This window comes from Euleptes europaea, chromosome 7 (assembly GCF_029931775.1).
Source record: "Euleptes europaea isolate rEulEur1 chromosome 7, rEulEur1.hap1, whole genome shotgun sequence".
Lineage (NCBI taxonomy): Eukaryota > Metazoa > Chordata > Lepidosauria > Squamata > Sphaerodactylidae > Euleptes > Euleptes europaea.
The window spans coordinates 80,927,787-80,949,812 of NC_079318.1; the positions used below are offsets into that span (position 1 = coordinate 80,927,787).

The 22,026-nt window shown below is 50.6% G+C and overlaps 2 protein-coding genes across 2 annotated transcripts in view; one reads left to right on the top strand and one right to left on the bottom strand.

The window, feature by feature from the left end:
* Positions 1-222: 222 nt before the first annotated feature.
* LOC130481005 (insulinoma-associated protein 1a-like) lies at positions 223-1,035 on the bottom strand. Its single transcript, XM_056853643.1, has one exon. It carries the CDS (start codon positions 1,033-1,035, stop codon positions 223-225), a length of 813 nt encoding a protein of 270 aa, XP_056709621.1.
* A 9,415-nt stretch (positions 1,036-10,450) lies between these two features.
* LTBP3 (latent transforming growth factor beta binding protein 3) overlaps positions 10,451-22,026 on the top strand; it is a 44,624-nt gene continuing 33,048 nt past the window's right edge. Inside the window, exons 1-2 of the mRNA XM_056853897.1 lie at positions 10,451-10,654; positions 20,448-20,750. Of these exons, the coding sequence (XP_056709875.1) occupies positions 10,591-10,654; positions 20,448-20,750 (367 nt within the window). The 5' untranslated portion in view covers positions 10,451-10,590. The remainder of the gene's footprint in view (positions 10,655-20,447; positions 20,751-22,026) is intronic.

Sequence of the window (22,026 nt, forward strand, 5' to 3'; positions counted from 1 at the left end):
ACACAAATCATTTTCAGTCCTTGGCGACGGAGGGGAAAGACCGATGGGTGAATTGGGGTGTGTGGCTTGACCCACCTCCCCTGTGGGGACAGGAAGGCAGCTGTGGCAGAGAGACCTTTCTTGGTGTGGCCAAAGCCGCCTCTGCATCCACTGGAGTCCCCCTCCCTTTACCTGCATCTGGGGGGCGGGGAACCGGTCCAGACGCTGGGAGAAGCGGGATTCCTAAAACTGCTTCTTTGGCCAGGAAACACACGGAGGAGTGAGATTGCCATGGAGTCGCTGGCTCTCGGACAGCACCGGCCCAGTGACAGTGTGCAGAGCCAAATGCTTGCAGAGGTATGCCCGGCGCCGAAACCGCTTAGGGCAATGAGAGCATCGGTAGCTGCCCTCCACGGTGCCCGAGTGCGGCACGCTGGCACCGTCGGCTGCCTCGGGACTCTCGTTCTCCTTGGTGCCCCCAACATGCCCGCCGCCTCGGGGCTTGTGCCAGCGACGATGGGAAGCCAGGTTGGCGGGGCAGCTGAAGGTCTTGCTACATTCATGGCAGCGGTACTCGACTCGGGCGATGCGGGAGCAGCAGTGCTGGGCCAAGGCAAGCGGGCCGGGGTAGGACTCCTGGCACAGCTGGCAGACAAAGGCGCCCAGCAAGACCACCGCATCTGGGGTGCCCTCCCTCGGCCCCACACCAGCTCTCTTAGGTGGGGGATTTGCTTGCTTTGCCGCTGCACAGGCTGAGCCCAAACTGGGAGACTGCGAGGCGCATGCTGGAGCGGATTCGCCTGGTGCCGGCGATCCAGAGTTCAGGCCCCGGTCAAGGCAACTGGCCAGAAGAGCTGTGCTTACCAAGCGCAGGGGGCTCTGGGATGGGGGTCGGGATTCCGGCAGCCCCCCTGCTCTGGGCAGTTTCCTTTGGGCAGAGGGTAGGACCACCCCACTGGGGATTGGCACGGGCAGAGAGTCGTCCTGCAGTGTTCTGATCCGGTAGGAGACGGGGCCTTCTCGGCGTGTCCTCTTGACTAGGAACCCACGAGGCATTTTGCTGGGTGCCTTGGCGTCCCAAGATCTGGACTCGCTCAACCAGCTAGCTGAAGTTTGTGATGAGTCTTGATAGCCCAGTCGGGACTTTGGGCTCAGTAAGCTCTTGCGGCCAAGTTATCCCTCGGCCCTGGCACGCTTCTCTCTGCTTCCAAACGCCGCTGTGTGCTTGGAGGGTCTTTCCTCCCTGGTCCTTGGCCTTAGAAATGCTTCCAAAGATGATGCAGGGGCTCTCGTCTTGGCGCTCTCGAGTCGGAGGCGTCTGCTCAGACTTGCTGCCGCTGGTGAGTCCCTGCCCGGCCTTCGATGGGGAGCCAGCTGGCCTCTGTGCACAGGCTGCCCCCTATATAAAGGCCCCGGCTCCTATTGTGTGGGCCGGAGGCTGCAGATGGCTGGTGTGGGGCAGCCAATGGGCGCTGGGCTGGCTGCGTGGCTGAGGGTCCCGTGGGGGCGAGGCGGCAGATGGGAGCTCTGGCCCTGGCGCGTGGGCCCTGCCATTATGCAGATTGGGGGCAAGGGGTGGCACACGACCGCCGCCACAAAAGGGGGGTGGGCTGTGTGCTGATACCCCAGGGAGGCTGACAGCATGAATGGGGCAGGCGGGGTGGGGGGAAGGGGGAGGGAGAGCTGGTGGGAGCTTAACCCTTTGCATGGAAAGGAGTGAGCCAAGAGAAGCGCGATGCAGACAGGTCCTGGCGAAGCTGGCATTTCCCAGTTCATGTACACCACAAAAGGAAAATCAGTCCAGGCAAAGTATTATTTTTAGCAAGTATTGATTTGTTCAGCTGACATTCTAGCCTGCCTCATCACGCTAGCTTGGGAACTGTATACTGCCCCGAAAATCAGACCAAGAGGTAAAATGCCCATTACAAATGTCACCTTCATCACAAAGAGGCATTTTATCTGCTTGCCTACTTTTGTTAAAGAGTGTGGGGGGAATGAATGTGTCTATATATTTATTCGTTAGCTCCCTCGAAGGATCATAAGAGGTGGCTTCCAACATCAATTAACCCTTGAGCAGTGCCCCAGCCTGTCTGGCCTACCAAGGAAGGCTCCTGGTTTTGGTTATTCAGGGAGAAAAGGTTATTGTGCACATGCTTAACAGCACCTTTTATTACTCAGCACCTTGAGAACTGAACCTTCCAGCTGACAATGGGCAAAGCCTTGCTGCAGGAACTCCTAGCTGGATTGTGGGTGTGCTTTGTGGTATTGTGTTTATGGGATTTCTCTAGGGCCTGACACGCCTCCCTACACTTTTTCGACTGTTAAATTTGGAATTCCCCAAAATTGTAGAAGAGAAGGGATTCTTCAGCTGTACACAACATCGCTAAGGCAGGTGGTTTGCCCTCCAGCCGCTAGGTGATATTGCCTAATTTGACTGCCGCTGACTCTGTTAGGGCATCTCCTAAAATTCCTTTCCAGTTTTGTCACTAGGAGGACAGCCATGTTTTCTTTCTACTCTCTGCTTTACAAGGGATCGGATTGTTCCGTTGAGTGCTGGAGAGGCATCTGATTAACTGCCGGCTTTTATATTCTCAACGGGAGAATTACTTTTTTTTGGTTTTGCTTTGTCCTAGCAGCCTGTGGTGTAACTCGAGACCTATGTTGCACCCAGCACTACCCAATCCAAGTCTGCAACACATCCGGTAAGACTCTAGAAGCTACATGCTTGGGATCTTTCTGTCATGTCTTGAAGCATCTTTTTCGTATTGAATACACTGCTTGAGGAAGAGCCCCGTAGAACCTGAAAGCTTGCACATTGTCTGGTATTATTTTGGTTGGTTCTAATAGAAGGCATTACATTACTTCAGTTTTTGGAACGGTTTCTTAGAGGAAATTTGTAACTGGCCTTTTCAAAGGCTTATTGAGCTAACGAAGAGACTCTAATTTCTGTCCTGCCGTTCTTCTAAAGAGCTTGGGGGTCATTTTGTCCTTACAACAACCTTGCGAAGAAGGTTATGCTGAGAGCAAGTGACCGGCCCAAGATCACTCAGGGAGCTTTACTGCTGACTGGGGAACTGAACCTGGGTATCGCCGGTGCTAGTGTAATACCCTGATCACTACTCTGCATTGACTCCACCTCATCAAGATGTCAACCCCCCCCCCCCAAGCCAGAACCACCACCCCTCCAGTTTTGCAAACTGGAAATCCTCAGAAAAGGAGGGGGTTGTTTTGACCTACTACAGGGCAGGAGGCTGCAAAGAAGAGAGACTCCTGAGAGTAGAGACTCCTGAGAGCCAACGTGGTGTAGTGGTTAAGAGCAGTGGACTCTAATCTGGAGAACTGGGTTTGATTCCCCACTCCTTCACATGAAGCCTGCTGGGTGACCTTGGGCTAGTCACAGTTCTCTCCAAACTCTCTCAGCCCCACCTACCTCACAAGGTGTCTGTTGTGGGGAGAGGAAGGGAAGGAGATTGTAAACTGGTTTGATTCTCAGTAAAAGGTTGAGACAATTGGTGTATTAAAACCAACTCCTCTTCTTCTAGATCCACCACCCTGCTTGATTTTCAGAAGCCATCCCATCACATGGTAAATGTTGGTGTGAGTCCACCTTCTGCCTCCTTATACAACCCCCCTAAAGTTCTAATCTCATCCTAATTTGACCCTGGTCATAGCCTTGGCATGTAATTTACCTGCCCTGAGCCTGGTCTTGGCCGGGGAGGGCGGGCTATAACTAGAAACAAATAAATAAATAACCTTCAGATGCAAGGTCACGCTCCACCTAATGAGGACACAGCAGGGCTTCCAGACAGGGTTGTTTGAGATCAGCTATGTACCAAGGTGCAACCAAGCGCATGCATCTTGCCCGGGCCCCTGTTGCTCTCTTTCCCTCATTTAACATCACGTAGGGCAGAATCGTGCTGTTAAAACACAAAATCAGAGATGATTTAGGGCTGACAATTGTGACACAGTTGATCGGCTTTTTAAATATCTGCCATGTCAGCAGCACCTTTGGTTTGCGTATCTAGCAGTCCGAGGCACATATTATCTCGCATTGCAGCCTATTCAATGTGAAAAGGATGGTTTCTTCCAGCTGCATCTCTGTAGCCAAAATTCATGACTTTTTCAAGCCAGCTTTTGGGACACCTGGGGTTCTTCTATTTCTCAAACAGCCTTGGACAACCATCACCCCCAGGTATCCTTTGCCCAAGGTAGACCAAAATGACAAACCGTGGCTCAGTGGAAGAGCATCTGCTTGGCATGCAGAAGGTCCCAGGTTCAATCCCCGGCATCTCCAGTTAAAAGGACTAGGCAAGTAGGTGTAGCCAGCGTGGTGTAGGGGCTGAGAGTGGTGGTTTGGAGTGGTGGAGTCTGATCTGGAGAACCGGGTTTGATTCCCCACTTCTCCACATGAGCCGAGGAGGCTAATCTGGTGAACTGGATTTGTTTCCCCACTCCTACACAGGAAGCCGGCTGGGTGACCTTGGGCCAGTCACACTCAGCCTCACCTCACAGGGTGTCTGTTGTGGGGAGGGGAAGGGGATTGTAAGCCAGTTTGAGTCTCCCTTAAGTGGCAGAGAAAGTTGGCATATAAAAACCAACTCTTCTTTTTCTTCTAGGTGATGTGAAAGACCTCTACCTGAGACCCCTGGAGAGCCGCTGCCGGTCTGAGCAGACAATACTGACTTTGATGGACCAAGGGTCTGGTTCAGTATAAGGCAGCTTCATGTGTTCAAGCAGGCTGGCCAGCCTAGGGGCTTTTTCAATTGTCTTTGCAGGGGGGGTTCAGCTGCACAGTTGCTCATTGTGTGCAAGAGGCGCAGTTGGTCTCGGATCTTTGCACACAGGGGGGACATCCCCCCTCCCTACCCTCCACCCCCTGCACCCTTGCCCCCTGTTCCCTAGGGGTGGGGGCCGGCCAGGCTAGGCCTCCTGGCCCATTGAAAATTTGCTGCCTCTCCCTCCCCCCAGGAAAGTGTGTCTGAAAAGCACAGACACGCGCCTGGCCTGACCCCCTGACCCCCATCTCCATAAAGCTGCGAGGCCCCCTTGCAGATGCCAGACAATAGACCCCTCCCCATCCACACACACTCCTGGAGCTGTCTGCGATTAACCCCTTGATCCCCTGAGCCTGAAAAATCCCAGCTGAGAAGGGCAGGGGAGAGAACCCAAGTTGGAAGGTTTTGCCACACAGTTGTAGGGCTTGTGTTATAATAATAATAATTGTGTGCCATCAAGTCGCAACCGACTTATGGCGACCCCAGGACACAGGGTTTTCAAAGGCTTCAATTAAAAGGATCAGCAAGAGATCATCTTGTTCCCTCCTTCTGGAAAGAAGATTCCACAGCTTCTCCGGATGGTTTATCTTTTTTTGCAGGACCGTCCTTGGACGTTTCCCCCTGTCCTGACACTTGGACCTCCATTTAGGAGCCCTTCCTGTTGCCCACCCTTCAATCTAGCCCCCACCCCATCTGAACCTTTATGTTTCTTGAAGGATCTTGGCAAGTCATAACTAGAACCCGCAGGGGCTGTTCACCAATTAGAGAGTGTTAATTGCTTAATCATCTGCCTTTTAACTGACTGCTTGATGTAAACAAATCTGCATATTACCAATCGATCTCTTTCCAGGTGCCTTTTTTGAGAAATAGAAGGCAGGGTGAGATCATTTCATAAACCAGGTTATGGTTAGAAGAAAAGGCAAACTTTATTTTTTCACTTATTTACTCACCTCCCCAGGAAAAAAAAACCTTTACACAAATATGAAAAAAGAAACACAAACTTGCAGTCTTGTTCATTTTCTTCCCCATTTAAAGGCCTCAAAATTAACACAGAAAAGTGAACCTAGGAAGTTGCCTTCTGCGGAATAAGGCCACTAATCTATCTAGCTCAGCATTGTCTAATCTGAGCACTCCCGTAGAGAAAGGCCTTTCTCAGCACCTGCTACTTGAGATAATTTACCATGATCTCACATGAAAACAATTCTTTCTAAATCGCACCCGTTATTTATTTAATTTATAACCCACTCTTCTCCCCAATGGGAAGAGCCCCCAGGCGCAGAGTGGTAAGCTGCAGTACTGCAGTCCAAGCTCTGCTCACGACCTGAGTTCGATCCCGATGGAAGTTGGTTTCAGGTAGCCGGCTCAAGGTTGACTCAGCCTTCCATCCTTCCGAGGTCGGTAAAATGAGGACCCAGCTTGCTGGGGGTAAAGGGAGGATGACTGGGGAAGGCACTGGCAAACCACCCCGTAAACAAAGTCTGCCTAGTAATCGTCGGGATGTGACATCACCCCATGGGTCAGGAATGACCCAGTGCTTGCACAGGGGACCTTTACCTTTTACCTTCTCCCCAATGGGCCCCCCAAGTGGTTTACATAATTCTCCCCTTCTTAATTTTATCCTCACAACGATCCTGAGGTGTGACTAGCCTATGGTCTCCCAGTAAACTCCCAAGGCGGAGTGGGGATTTGAACTTGGGTCTCCCAGATCACATGAAGTTGCCTTCTACTGAATCAGACCCTTGGTCCATCAAAGTCAGTATTGTCTACTCAGACCAGCAGCGACTCTCCAGGTCTCAGGCAGGGGTCTTTCACATCACCTACCCGCCTAGTCCATTTAACTGGAGATGCCAGGGATTGAACCTGGGACCTTCTGCATGCCAAGCAGATGCTCTACCACTGAGCCACGGCCCCTCCCCTGTCCTAGTCTGGCCCTCTAACCATGACACTCTACTGGCTCTTGGGCTGTGAAGGTCAGTATTGTCTCCTCTGCCTGGCAGTGGCTCTCCAGGGTCTCAGGCAGTAGTCTTTTGCATCAGCTACCACACAATCCTTGGAGATGCCAGGGATTGAACGTGGGACAATCTGCTCGTTCCAGCACTGGGCCTTAGCCTCTCCCCACAGATTGAACATGGGAGCCTCTTCCTGTGCATGCTATTTTGTGGCCCTTCCAAGTGGCAAACCAAATGACCATTAAGGAAAGCTCTGGCTGCTGATCAGAGGGGCTCTGGGTCAACCCACGAACAGCCAAGCACCTTTATCCATTATTTCGCATTCATTCAAAAACGATTTCTGTCCCAATTTTCTACCCATGTGTCCAAGGCACTTTCCAATCCATCGTTTTAAACAAACAAATGTAAGCAAGAATGAAGGTACAAATTCACAGTTTTCACCAGCCGTTACAGACACCACATCGTTACAGTGGCTGAACAGATAACCATGAGAGCGTATTCATGTGTGATGGCTTGGATGTGTTCCAAGCAAGGATTCAGGATGCAGATGGCTCTTGTTTATTTATTTATTTAATAGCCTGCCATTCTCACTGGGACTCACGGCCGATTACACAGGGAAAGTCAATATAATCAACAGGATGGGACATCCAAGCAACGCAATAGCATTTGGACTGCAGAAATCTGGAACCAACTGGAAATCTGAAACGGAGCTGAAGCAAACCATAAATGTTAACGTTATGTATTGTTGTGATGCTAAAAATTACATTGTAGGGCCCTACTTACAGCAACAGACAGTGCAAATGGTATAATGTAGGATAGACCACAGTCCCTAACCCTTAATAGCCAGCATGGTGTAGTTGTTAAGAGTGGCGGATTCTAATCTGGAGAACTGGGTTTGATTCCTCACTCATAAACATGAGTGGTGGACTCTAATCTGGTGAACGGGGTTGGTTTCCCCACTCTTACGCATGAAGTCAGCTGGGTGACCTTGAGCTAGTCACAGCTCTCTTAGAGCTCTCTCAGCCCCATCTTCCTCACAGGGTGTCTGTTGTGGGGAGGGGAAGGGAAGGTGATTGTAAGCCACTTTGAGACTCCTTGCAGTAGAGCAGGGGTGTCAAACTCAATTGTTACGAGGGCCGAATATGACATAAATTGTCATATGACATAAATTGGTCGGGCCAGGCCATGCTTCGCCAGCCCAGATTGGGACTGGGGGTGGGCTGCCTCAGCTGCCTCATGGGCTGGATAAGAGCTCTCAAGGGGCCAAATCCGGCCTACGGGCCTTATGTTTGACACCCCTGCAGTAAAGAAATCAGGGTACAAAACCCAACTCTTCTTCTTCACCCAAGTATCCTTCTGAACCGTTTAGTTACAGTAGAACCCTATTACTTAGGTAAGAAAGCCCTACTGAATAATTCAGTTATGTATAGTTTGCAGAAAACCTGACGTTGGCTGTTACCGCACTTGTATTCCCAGCGATGTATTAAAAGTTTGAAAATGTTATAAAAAATACTGTTTGCACTTTCTATGTATTCCCACCGATGTATTAACAGTTTGAAAACGTTATAAAAAATACTGTTCGCACTTTGTTTGGCCCCTTTAGCCGTGAAGACGTCTTCCAACCATTTATAAGCAGTGGTATCCAAAAACCCTTTTAAAGTGATGTTTTTTATAACGTTTTCAAACTCTTAATACATCGCTGGGAATACAAAGTGTGGTAACCCCCTTCATCAGACAGGCCAATCCATAAGGTGGGTGCTGCACAAGAGAAGGCACATGTAGACGCAGTTGTTCATTTGGCCCATTTACAGGTTGGCACCTGAGTTTCCTGAGGTGGTGACATTACGATCTCACTGAATCTGTGGAAAGTATCATAGCTTCCAGGATGGTGTGGTAGGAGGCACCTGAGATGAGGTGGGGGGGGGAGGCATGAGTTGGCAGGGACTTTTCCTGGGTAACTCCTGTTCATGCCAGTGATGCAAGCACATGAGACTGCTCTGGAAGTGGAGAGGGGTAGGGGTGCCACTGGGATCAGCTCCAGAACCAAAACGTCTTGGGCCAGCTCTGCATGAATCACCGCTCTGCCAATTTGTTCCTGCTTGTGTCTTCATCATTTCAAGAGGTTTTTTTTGTCTGTAGGGCCGGTTAATACATGTGCGTTATACATCACTCATCACCGAGTGGCTCTCAGCCAAACCAGCTTCTTTGGAAAAGAACTGTGAATTCAGACATGAAAGTTCATGGTGATGAATCTGTGCACCCTTGCACACCACCCTGTGCGCACGCACCCTTGGTCACCCCCACTGGTCATCTTTCAACCTCAGTTCCTCGCCAGCACAACGGGCATAATGAGAGTGACCAAAGGGACCAAGTAAATAGCATAAAACACACTTTTCACACCCACCGTGCTTTATAAATTAACACATAATGTTCTCCAGCCCACATAGTGGCATGCAGGGGACAGCGAGTGTCAACAAAAAGTACAACTCTCTTTTGTGATTGCTCACGGGCTCACACTTTTTCTAGATGGGACAATTTGAAGGGTTTGAAAACTCTCCCCTCCCCCGACGGAGTTAGAGGAAAAGTGCGGAGAGAGAGAAACACCAGTGTACTGCTTGATTTTATATTTTTAAAAAGTTGGTCCACATAAAGGCATTGATCACAAGGTCCTAATTAGACGGCCCGATGAATCTTAAAAGCCTGCCTGTGCAGTGCAACTCAGTGGAACCCGTGGCTCAGTGGTAGAACATCTCTGCTTGGCATGCAGATGTTCCCAGGTTCAATCTCCGGCATCTCCAGTTAAAGGGACTAGGCAGGTAGGGGATGTGAAAGACCTCTGCCTGAGATCCTGGAGAGCCGCTGCTGGTCTGAGTAGACAGTACTGACTTGGATGGACCGAGGGTCTGATTCAGTAGAAGGCAGCTGAATGTGAGTACGCTGAAGGTCACAGTCTTCATCCAGTCTTCTTTCTTCTCCAGTCCTCGCCTTTCTATCCTTCCAACAGCCCTTTCTTTCTTTCTTTCTTTCTTTCTTTCTTTCTTTCTTTCTTTCTTTCTTTCTTTCTTTCTTTCTTTCTTCTCTCCCTCCTTTTCTTTCTTGTCTCCCTCCTTTTCTTTCTTTCTTTCTCTTTCTTTCTTTCTTTCTTTCTTTCTTTCTTGTCTCCCTCCTTTTCTTTCTTTCTTTCTTTCTTTCTTTCTTTCTTTCTTTCTTTCTTTCTTTCTTTCTTTCTTTCTTTCTTTCTTTCTTGTCTCCCTCCTTTTCTTTCTTTCTTTCTTTCTTTCTTTCTTTCTTTCTTTCTTTCTTTCTTTCTTTCTTTCTTTCTTTCTTTCTTTCTTTCTTTCTTTCTTTCTTTCTTTCTTTCTTTCTTTCTGTCCGTCCTCCGGGCCGCCCCCTGGCGGCTGGTCCCGTGGCGGCTCCTCTCCCCGGCCAGGAGCCGCCTCGGCTTCTCCTCTCCCCTCTCCCGCCGCCGGCGCGGCGTCTCTTGGCGGCGCTCCCAAATTCCTGCCCCCGGCCGGAGATTGGCTGCGAGGCGGGCGAGCGAGCGAGCGAGCGAGGGAGCGGGCCCGGCGGAGCGAGCCTTCCTCCCGTCCCGCGTCCCCTCCGAGCGCCGCTGCTGCTCCGGTGCGCGCCGTCGGGGCCCGGCGCGCTGGGCGGCGCTCCCCCCCCCCGGCGCGCGCGCGCGAGCGGGGCATGCCAAGATGCCCTGGCGGGGCCTGGCCGTGCTGGGGCTGCTGGCGCTGGGCTGGCCGGGCGGCGGCGGCGCCTCGGGGCCCTCGGAGCGGACGGCGCTGGCGCGGGAGCGCTTCAAGGTGGTCTTCGCCCCGCTCATCTGCAAGCGGACGTGCCTGAAGGGCCAGTGCCGCGACAGCTGCAAGCCCGGCTCCAACATGACCCTCATCGGCGAGAACGGCCACTCCATGGACACCCTCACCGGCTCCGGCTTCCGCGTGGGTGAGTGGCGGGGCGGGGGGCGCGGGCCGAGGCGCGCCCGGCCGTCCGCCGCGGCCTTCGGGGCTCCCCGCGGGCTCCTCTCCGGGCTCACGACCTCCCCTCTGGCCCCTGCGCGCAGGCGGGCGCGGCGTCCAGCCTGCCCCTGGCCAGGGCGCCTTCGAGGGTTGCCAGCCTCCAGGTGCTAGCTGGAGATCTCCTGCTATCACCGTCAACCTCCAGCCTTGAGAGATCAGTTCCCCTGGAGAAAAGGGCTCCTCGGGCTATTGGACTCTATGGCGTTGAAGTCCCTCCCCTCCTCAGGCTCCGCCCCCTAAACCTCCCGCCAGTGGCAAAGAGAGACCTGGCAACCCTGGCGTCGGTGGAAAACAACCGCCGGGCCGGCAAGGGTTAACCCCCCTCCGTCTAGCCCTTCGCTTCTGACGGACAGTTGCTCATCCGCTTTCCCTTCCGCAGGGAGGTGTGCCCTGGCACTGCTGTGCGGCGCACTACCTGCGCACGGGATTCCCCTGTGCCCGGGGGTGCAAGCCCTGCAGGCGGGGTCCTGGGGCCATGCCAGCGCCATGGTCTGGTACCCCTTTTGGAGGGCCACTCGAGAGCACTTGCCCCTTTCGCCACTGGCGGCGCGCTTTTCGCCTTGGCCACCGGTGCCCAGGCCTTTCCTGCTGCGGGGCGCTCGACTTGGCCCGCTTGGGAGATAAGGCGGCGCACGGCTCCAGGGCGCCTCCCTCCCCTCCCTATTCTCTTTCCCTCGCTGCCCCCCTCGCCTGTTCTTCCCTCAGCTGCTTTTGGCTGGCGGAAAACCTTACCTCATGTCCCGGGCCCGTCTCCTGGGGCCCGACGGCCTCAGCGTGCGGCGGCTGAGCACAGAACCGTTAGCCAAGCGAGCGCACAGGCAGACCCGTACTGGCTGGCTTGCGGAGACAAACTCGCACTCACTCACAGACACACAGGGCTCCGAAAAGTGTTGGCTGAGGAAAAGCAACATCCGAGAAGGGGCGAAACCTCAGCCAGAGCTCGCTCGTGGCTCAGCCCCAGGACGGCTCAGCTTTCAGTCCGGACCGTTGAGTGTTTAAGCCCTAGCTCCATAGGATCCTTTTTACTGCTGGCTGCAGGTGGGCCAGCTTCTGAGCTACACAGAGTTCTGCCTCTTCAGGCGGGAGGTACAAAAGAGGCAGGGGCCTCTGTGTTTAAATATAAACATAAAAACAAGAAAAACAGACTGGCTGGGTGGGGAGGGACAAGTGGGTGAGTGGCAGAGCATCTGCCTTGTGTGCAGGAAGTCCCAGGTTCAATCCCAGGCATCTCCAGTTATAAAAAGATCAGCTGGGAGGTGTTGAGAGCCACTGCCTGCCAGATTAGACAAGACTGGCTTTGTCTGACCAGGGCCCTGACTTGGGGTAAGGCAGCTACATTCATTCATGTGTTCACTGGGCATAAGGAGCACGCAATTCAGGCAGCTCCATGCCACACTCCCTCTCTGATGTCTAAGAAGCAATGATGAGCCCCCCCCACACACACACAGTACCTTTCCGCATAACACACTGGTCCCCAACCAGGGGTCCGTGGACCCCCAGGGGTCCGCGAGAACTAAATTAAGGTCCATGAAAAAAAGTTATAAACCCATAATAAATTAATATTTTCAATTAAAAGTGCTCTATTATAAAAATATATATTCAGATATTATTCTAAGTTTAATGTTTAACTAACAGTTATGATTAAAGTTTATTTTCAAATTCTCTGAATTTTTATTTTGAACCTTGGGTCCCTGCACTGAACAAAAAAGTCCTAGTGGTCCCTGGTCAAAAAAAGGTTGGGAACCACTGGCATAACATGAAAGCCAGTGTAGTGTAGTGGTTAAGAGCGGTGGTTTGGAGTGGCGTTCTCTCATCTGGAGAACCTAGTTCGATTCCCCACTCCTCCACATGAATGGTGAACGCTAATCTGGTGAATCGGGTTGGTTTCCCACTCCTACACACGAAGCCAGCTGGGTGACCCTGGGCTAGTCACAGCTCTCTCAGAGCTCTCTCAGCCCCACCTACCTCACAGGGTGTCTGTTGTGGGGAGGGGAAGGGAAGGGAATTGTAAGCCGGTTTGATTCTTCCTGAAGTGGTAGAGAAAGTCGGCGTATAAAAACCAACTCTTCTTCTTCTTTTCCATTGTGTAGGTTCCAGGCAGGCACGAGCCCCTGTACCTCTTCCCTCATCAGCTCATTTACCACTTACTGTGTGCAATAAATCCTATTGTCTAATGGCTTTGCCACATGGAAAAACCCATTCCACTCAGTGCACAAGAAGGCGTGCACTGTGGTGTGTTGTTTAAGGTGTCAGACTAGCATGTGGAAGACTTGGGTTCAATCCCCCGCTCAGCCACGAAGCTTGTTGGGTGACCTCAGGCTAGTAACTTTCTCTCAGCCTAACCTACCTTACAGGGTTGTTGTGAGAATGAAATGAGGTAGGGAGAACCTGATATGCTGCTCTGCAGTCCTTGGAAGAAGAGATGGATACAATGCAAGTAGACAGCTAGGAAGGAAAAAGTATAAGCTAAATAAATCATTTGCAACCACATTACTGTATGGTACATTGCAACAAACATCGTGTTTGCCATGCACTGAGGGGGTGGTTTGTGCTTTAATGTTTAGACAGCTTTCTCAATTGCGGATGCCTTTGGATTTAAAGACATAAAAACTATCCTCCTCCCTCTCCTAAAAGTGTCAAATATTGCTTGTACCAAATTAAGAATGTTTGTGGTGATACCATAATCAAGAACACAGGTCTTGAAGGGGTGACTTAATAGCCACAGCTGGGTTTCTCTGTGACTCCTCTGGCTTACCTTGTTTCTTCTTTGTTATGGAAAAAGCGGGAGGGAGAGAGAGAAAAAGTGAATGGTAGATCAAGCTCTGGCAAGTAGCAACGAATCTAAGAACCCATGAACTAGGAGCTCACTGGTTTGGATGTCGTTTCTTCCCTGAGCTCGCCCACCCTACGGGATTGTTGTGAGGATTATGTATATGTATGTTCCTGTCAAGTTGCGACCTATTTATGGTGACCCCAGCCAGGGCGAAGCGATTGCCTTCCCCTGCAGGCTCTTTCCTTGGTGGTCTCCCTTCCAAGAACCAGCCCTGCTTAGCTTCTGAGATCTGACTAGATCGGGCTGTACCATACCGTTCCATATCCTGTTGTAATGATTACTGGGGAAAATAGATGCCATGTAGTTGAAACAGCATAAAGTGCAAAGTATTATTATAACCAGCATGGTGTAGTATAGTGTTCATGGAAGACTTTTCCTGGCTGGCGCAGTGTGTGCCTGAGAGCTAGTGTGGTGTAGTGGTTAAGAGGGGTGGTTTGGAGCGGTGGACTCTGAACTGGAGAACCGGGTTTGATTCCCCACTCCTCCGCATGAGTGGTGGGGGCTAATCTGGTGAACTGGATTTGTTTCCCCACTCCTACACACAAAGCCAGCTGGGTGACCTTGGACTAGTCACAGCTCTCCTAGAGCTCTCTCATCCCCACCTAACAGAGTGTCTTGTTTTGGGGAGGGGAAGGGGATTGTAAGCTGGTTTGATTCTCCCTTAAGTGGTAGAGAAAGTCGGCATATAAAAACCAACTCTTCTTCTTCATAACCACACATGGGGTGAACAAATTAAAAGTGAAACTTGAACCTTATTGGAACAAGAAGATGTCGTTGCGGATTTCTAAACGGGGCTCTCGAGAAGGACTCGGGAGCCTTTTAAATGTTTTGTTCATATTTACCAAATTTTGCATCAGCTGCCATGTGACTGGAGGTGTGTCAGGGTGCTTGAACACACACACACACACACACCCATTGGCAGGTCATATTGTGTGCTCTCAGCTCTCCTGGTTTTCCCACTTGCTCACTGCCTGGATTTCTTTACCAGCTGGGCTGGAAAATAACTGCCAGATTCCTATTTGGAATTGATGGGCTGGGCTGGGCTGGGGGCGGGGGGGGGGATTGGGGTATAAAGCGAAAGCGTTCATGGAAGACTTTTCCTGGCCGGCTCAGTGTGTGCCTGGCAAGGGGGTCTTCATGTCCCTTCAGCTTTCGGTATCCAAAGGAGGAACTTTGGCCTAGAAGCCCATCTTGATAGCCAGGAGCGGGAGAGGTGGGGCCTCTGGGAATGTGCAGAGAGCCAAGTTTCTGAATCAGCCCGGTCTTCTTCTGTTCCCTGCCAGAAAGGCGACTCTCTCTCCCCTCCTACACATTCCGTACTTTTGGATCTGAGCTTCCGTCCCCTGCCTGCACTGCCTTCCTCTCTGTTACTGGGTGTTTGTTTTCCTCATGCAAAAGTTGGAGATGCCCAGAGGGCCAGAAACCGCAGCATTTGTTGACTTTGCTGCTTGGGAGGGAATTATAGAGAGAGGCCGGTGGTGGAAGGGATGGGGCCAGAGTAGGAAGGAACCTGTACTCCTCTCCGCCAGCCTGACTGATGACTCTCTGCCCAGTGCTGCAGAGCCTCCCTCCCCCTTCTCCAATACACGCTTGTTTCTCATCTTGTGTCTGGCCTAGTCCAGCTTCCCTGATACCTAAATTCCTCACTGGAATTGCCTTATGCACAAGATGTTCTTTATGGAGGGGCTGTGGCTCAGTGGTACAGCATCTGCTTGGCATGCAGAAGGTCCCAGGTTCAATCCCCAGCATCACCAGTTAGGCAGGTAGGCAGGTAGGTAATGTGAAAGACCTCCACCTGAGACCCTGGAGAGCCGCTGCCAGTCTGAGTAAACAGTACTGACTTCAATGGACCAAGGGTCTGGTTCAGTAGAAGGCAGCTTCATGTGGAACTAGGTAAATATTCTGCAGTCTCTCTTAATATCACAAGACCTTTCTGGCATGTACCAAAGAATGCTTGTGAGCCTCCTTTTTGGGTGTTTCTGAGTGGCGTACATCTGTCCTCCTTTCCCACGAGGCCTCACACGCGTCCCTGAGCTGTGCTTGAAGACACTCCAGCGAGAGTGTGACTGTTTTCCAGTGAGAAATACTGGTGTGTATTTTATCACTCCCTGAATGGAACGTAGTGCTTTCCTGCATTCCTCTCTGTTCCTGCAGCCCCTGGAAAGATCATTCCCCGGGTCACTGGACTGGCGCAGAGGAGTAGCCAGGCAGGTGGGGGGAGGGGGGCTTGAGCAAGGAAGGACAAAAATCTCTCCTTCTACTTGACATACCTCAATTGCATTTTCATCGTTTGGACCACGGGAAGGAAGCCTTTTAGAAATTTAAGTGGGCTTAAACTTATACCCTTTGCAGTCAGTGCAGCAGGTGACTTTATGGACATCCCTATATAACTGCTTGATGGATATATGAACATGACTTCATACCAGAAACAAACCATCAACTACAGCATGGTGTAGTGGGTAAGAGTGGTGGTTTAGAGCGGTGGACTCTGATCTGGAGAACCGGGTTTGATTCCCCACTCCTCCACATGAGTGGCGGACGCTAACCTGGTGAACCGGGCTGGTTTCCCCACTCCTACACATGAAGCCAGCTGGGTGACCTTGGGCAAGTCACAGCTCTCTTAGACTCTCTCAGCTCCACCTACCTCACAGGGTGTCTGTTGTGGGGAGGGGAAGGGAAGGTGATTGTAAGCCAATTTGATTCTTCCTTAAGTGGTAGAGAAAGTCAGCATATAAAAACCAACTCTTCTTCTACACTTATATTTATATCATTTATTTGCACTGTGCTTTTCTCCCCCATGAAGACTCATAGTGGTTTACCAAATTTTCCCCTCCTGTTTTATCCTTTCAACAATAAACCTGTGAGATGAATTAGGTTGAGAGGGAGAGTGATTGACCAGATCAAGGTCACCCGGACAGTTTCCAAGGCAGAGTGGGGATTTGAACCTGTGTCTCCCAGATCCTAGTCTGACACTCTAACCACAGTGCCTCGCTGGCTCTCAGCTACTATCATGCGTTTAGCTACTATCCATAAAATGCCACACAGTTTGTCGCCTCTTGCCAAGTGCTCGCATATAACTGCATCAACGCCAGTTCTTCAGACAGCAATTAATATTTGCAGGATTTACATCAGACATTCTGAATGCTGACCCCCCCCCCCACAAAAGTGAGCTGACAGATATATGCTGAATGCACATGGCTCAGTTATAACCTCCCAGTCATCAACCAGGGGTTACGAAAACAATACTGTAATTTCTGGAAAATATGTGCGAATTTGTGGGTCCAGCAGCCAGATTTGGCAACCTGGAATCACAAGAACACATGAAGCTGCCTTATACTGAATCAGACCCTCGGTTCATCAGAGTCAGTATAGTCTACTCAGACCGGCAGCGGCTCTCCAGGGTCTCAGGCAGAGGTCTTTCACGTCACCTACCTGCCTAGTCCCTTTTAACTGGAGAAGGCTGGAATTGAACCTGGGACCTTCTGCATGCCAAGCAGAGGCTCTACCACTGAGCTCCAGCCCCTCCCCTCCCAGCTGACTTCCTGGAAATAGCCCCCAAAGCTAAAGCGATAAAGATTCTTACAGCATTTTAAATACCAACCTATTTATTGTGGTGTAAGCTTTTGTGAGCAGAGGGTCCCAGGTTCAATCGCCAACTTCTTCAGTTAAAAGGATCAGGTAGTGGGAGATGTGAAAGACACAGACATGTTCTGCTAACATTACAGAACACAGATAAGAAGATTTAGTCAAAACAGTACCTAGGCTTGCCAGCCTCCAGGTGGTGGCTGGAGATCCCCTGGAACTATAACTGGTCTCCAGCCGACAGAGATCAGTTCCCTTGGAGTAAATGGCTGTTTTGGAAGTTGGTCTCTATGACTCCCTGAAATAGGCATACCTGGGCTTTGATTGTTAATGCACTGGGAAGTTTCACATCAGCTGTCAAAACTCCCCCACAAGTGCGAATGGGAGCATTTGAGGCTACCATCCAATGAATGCAACCCAGCTGGCGTTTGAACTTCAAGAGTCTCCCACTTCAGAGTGGAGAGAAGTCGTATAATAGAACCAATCTCCACATAATATTTTTTTTACTGAAAGGCTGAATTTACTCCAAGCAAATAAAACAAGCTGTTCGTTGCCAGGTATTCAAGTGACCATTCAAGGGCCTCTGAAGCAGACCTGAAAGGGCATTCGCAAAAAAAAAAAAAAAAAATCAACACCTGGCAAAGTTTTGGAATTTTAAACCCAAAAGTTACAGCTTGATGAAGGACGTTTTAAAAACCAACAACGGACTCTTGTGTTGGCTGGTTTCTGAGTGGTAATGTTAAGCAGCAATTTACTGACTTCAGTAAAGAACTTTGCGACACCTTCAAGACTAACAGATTTATTTTGTGGAGTTTGCCAGAACAAATCTGTTAAGTTGGATCCTTTTTTGACTGTCAGAAGAAGGAAGAGGATTTTCTTTTGACCCAAAAACAAACAAACGGCTATGACGGGGGTTCTAAGACCAGGGTGGGCAAAACTCAAACCGGATACCTGCTGCTGTGGGTAGGGGACTGGGATGAGGTGAAGCAGAATTGCTGCTCCAAAACAAGACTTAGTTTTGCTGCAACAGACTTATGTGGGTAACCCTCAGGAATTCAGTTTCCCCCATCCTGATTTCCATAGAACCCCTTAAATCCAAACACTCCTATTATAGGGAATACTGTGAAAACATTTAGTTAGAATGAGAACAGGAAACTTTCTGGTGAGAAAAGAAACAGTAATTGATGGTTTGTGCCTAGGGTTGCCAACCTCCAGGTACTAGCTGGAGCTCTCCTGCTATTACAACTGATCTCCAGCCAATAGAGATCAGTTCCCCTGGAGATAATGGCAGCTTTGGCCATTGGACTCTATGGCACTGAAGTCCCTCCCCTCCCTAAACCCCGCCCTCCTCAGGCTCCGCCCCAAAAACCTCCCGCCGGTTGTGAAGAGGGACCTGGCAACCCTATTTTGTGCCCTGCCCCACTCTCTGAACAGTTGTGGATCAGGCCCACCCAAGATTTCCCCTGGCTCAGAGGGGATGTTTCAAGATCTTAATGCTGTATAAGAGTGGTCCTCAAAAAAACAAAAACACTCCTCTAGCTACCATTACTGAATCTGTTAGGGAGCTTAAAGGGAATGTAAAAAGGTAAAGGTCCCCTGTGCAAGCACCGGGTCATTCCTGACCCATGGGGTGACGTCACATCCCGATGTTTCCAAGGCAGACTTTGTTTGCGGGATGGTTTGCCAGTGCCTTCCCCAGTCATCTTCCCTTTACCCCCAGCAAGCTGGGTACTCATTTCACCGACCTCGGAAGGATGGAAGGCTGAGTCAACCTTGAGCCGGCTACCTGAGACCGACTCCCGTTGGGATCGAACTCAGGTCGTGAGCAGAGCTTTTGACTGCAGTACTGTAGCTTAACACTCTGCGCCACGGGGCTCCTAAAGGGAATGTGGGCAAATTTAAACAAGTTATTTAAGGAACGCAGTTGTTAAAAACAAGCAAAGGCTTCTGAACTTAAAAAAAATAAAGAGACGTTTTGGTCGTACATATCCGACCCTAACAATTCACAAATGTCAAAATGCACAGAAACCTTGGGCTTGGCAAGACAGTTCTAGATTTTTCTGGTGGTTCTGAGGAAATGGCCGTGTTTTCCGTGACTTTCTCTGGAGCCCCACCGGGAAATGTGGCAGCCCCACTGTGGGAGGAAGTCTGTCCGTGGGCCTGGCCCTGCTTGGATACTGAGGAAGCCAAGCCTTTCGCACACGCCCTGATTTGCCTGGCAACCCTGCGCTACCTCGGGCCCACGTTGTGCAACGGATTGCCTTGCTTTGCCTCGGAGGTGAAGGAATTGACTTACACACACACACACACACATGGGGAAAGCCTCCAACCTTGCCTTGCTGGCTCACCCCTGCGTTGTGGCCGGGCTCCGTTCTTATTGGTTTTATGAATGGAGGCGTTTGGGCAGGGCCACCGGGCAGCGGCTGACGAATGCCCGAGGAGGGGCCCTGTGTCTTTGGAGGGGCTTATTTGCCAGCTTCCTGGCTGCTGACTCAGAGTCCGGGCTGAGACTCTTCAAACAGGCTGCAATGTTGTCACAACCGAAGCCTCTTCCGTGGCAAAGTCTCTAAAGCGCTGGCGGCTTAATCAGAGGGGCGAAGCCTCCGTTCCCCACCCTTCTGTCTGCGGGTTGTTTTTCCAATGATTTGTCCTCTGGGGATGGGACACCACAGGGTCATTTGTCGTTGGTGGCTGTCTGGCGGAAAAGAAGAAGTAGACGTATTTTAAAATCCAAATAAATTCCCTCTTATACACCTGTCCTTGTGTGTGTGTGTATCAACATGTATGTCTTCAAAGAGCTGCTTGTTCTATGCTAGAGGCGGGCCTGGTTCTCACATGCAGGAAAATGGGGTGGTAAAAACTGGATCCCTGACCTGGATAGCCCAGGCTATCCACTGCTAGGTGGATCACTGCTAGGTGATCATAGCTAACTGGACAGATCTCAGACTGGGGAAGAGCTTCTGACACATGAACACATGAAGCTGCCTTATACTGAATCAGACCCTTGGTCCGTATAGTCTGCTCAGACCGGCAGCAGCTCTCCAGGGTCGCAGGCAGAGGTCTTCCACATCATCTACTTGCCTAGTCCTTTTAACTGGAGATGCTGAGGATTGAACCTGGGACCTTCTGCATGCCAAGCAGAGGCTCTGCCACTGAGCCACAGCCCCTCTCCAGCAGGGGTCTTCTTAGAAATAATGCCCTGCTTGGCTGGGTGCCATAGCGGTGGGTTATTACAGGGCTGGCAGCCTTGGTTTTGAAAGATCTCTTGTGTAACCTACGTTAACTCTTTCCCCCCTCTCCACAGTGGTTTGCCCTCTGCCCTGCATGAACGGTGGGCAGTGTACATCTGGGAATCACTGCCTCTGCCCACCAGAATTCACAGGTCGCTTCTGCCAGGTGCCAGCAGGTCGGCAGAGCCAAGGGCAGCAGGCCCGGGTCTCCAGCGAAGGCCTCCCCATGGAGACGGGATCCAGCAAGCACGCCATCTATGCGGTCCAGCTTATCTCTGACAGCCACGGCGACTCGCCTTCAGGGCCCGGCTCAAAGGGGACCGTGAGCCATTCCACCTTCATGGTTCCTTTGGGACCCAGCCAACATTCCTCAGAAGGTACCCCAGTAGAGAAGCTTGAGGGAGTGGGGTAGACCTTTGGCAGAAGTGGGCCATAGGCCTTAATTGGGAACTAAGACTCAGTTCTGGGAACTTGAAGGCCATTTATGCTTGGTAATTAGCAGCACGTTCCAGGCTGAAGTGCCCCACATATTTTTTTTTGAGTTTTTCACGCTGAACCTTCATTCAGGAAGTGACTGCGAAGCCAGCACATACCTGCTACGCGTTTCTTAAGAGCCCCTTTAACGCGACTGTTTGTGTTTCTCCCCCCGCCTTGAAGAGACCCCTCAAGGAAGCATGCAAAATCACAGCCACAAACAGGGCGGTTGCTAATGGAACGAAGGAGCAGGCGAGTGTGTGTGTGTAGAATTTCTCCTTTTATGTCTGGACCATGAATAGGCATTTTAAAGGTCGCATTTAAAAAAAGAGCTTTGAGCGAGCATCAAAATTGACTCTGCATAAATGTCCGTGGAGAAATGTGAATCTCTGAGCACGCACAGAGTGCATTTTGTTTCTCAGCATCAGTGCTCAGTTTCTCAGCAGAGAGGGGCTCAAGCCTGGGAGTTCAATTTCCAGATTCATAGGGCTGGTTGTAGTGAATGGCAAGCACACACTGTGCACATGCTCGGAAGTAGCTCCAGGTCTGAGCTCTGACACACAAAACAGGTTACGGGCTGATCCCTCGTGACTGCTGTGGGAAGAAATGTCTAATAAAGAAAGACAGACCTTTGAGAATATACACAGTGGTACTTCTCACTAACACCTCCAGCTGCCACCATTTCGGCTAACGGAAAGCATCTTCCAGTTCAGTCAGCACGATCAGTGATATAAGCGGGGCTTAAGCCCCACTTCTTGTTATTTGGGAAAATGACTCTAGATCCAGGGAGTCACTTGGACTTGCCACATTAATATTTGTTTTTGCCGAAATGTCAGCACCCTGTTATGGTTAGGGTTGCCAACCTCCAGGTGGTAGTAATCACAAACGGCTACAAGTGCTAATTGGAAGTTGTAGCAACTCAAAGCAAAAGCACCAGTAAATATTGTGCAAATAAGATAATAACAACAAAGTATTGCTCTTAGAAAATATATATTCAGAATAGTTCTAATAAGCACAACCCAAATTGAGCAAAACACCACAATAATATACAAGACGGTCTTACAAAGACCCAATGTGAAAGCGCAAAATGTTACAAATAAATAAATCTCAGGCACAGTTGCTCAGTTCTATGAGTCCATAAAGTGCAAATGCAATAATTTAGGCAATAATTTAGGCAGC

Bases quoted from the DNA above. Each gene is read 5' to 3' on its own strand.
- LOC130481005 (XM_056853643.1), bottom strand. From the start codon at position 1,035: ATGCCTCGTGGGTTCCTAGTCAAGAGGACACGCCGAGAAGGCCCCGTC.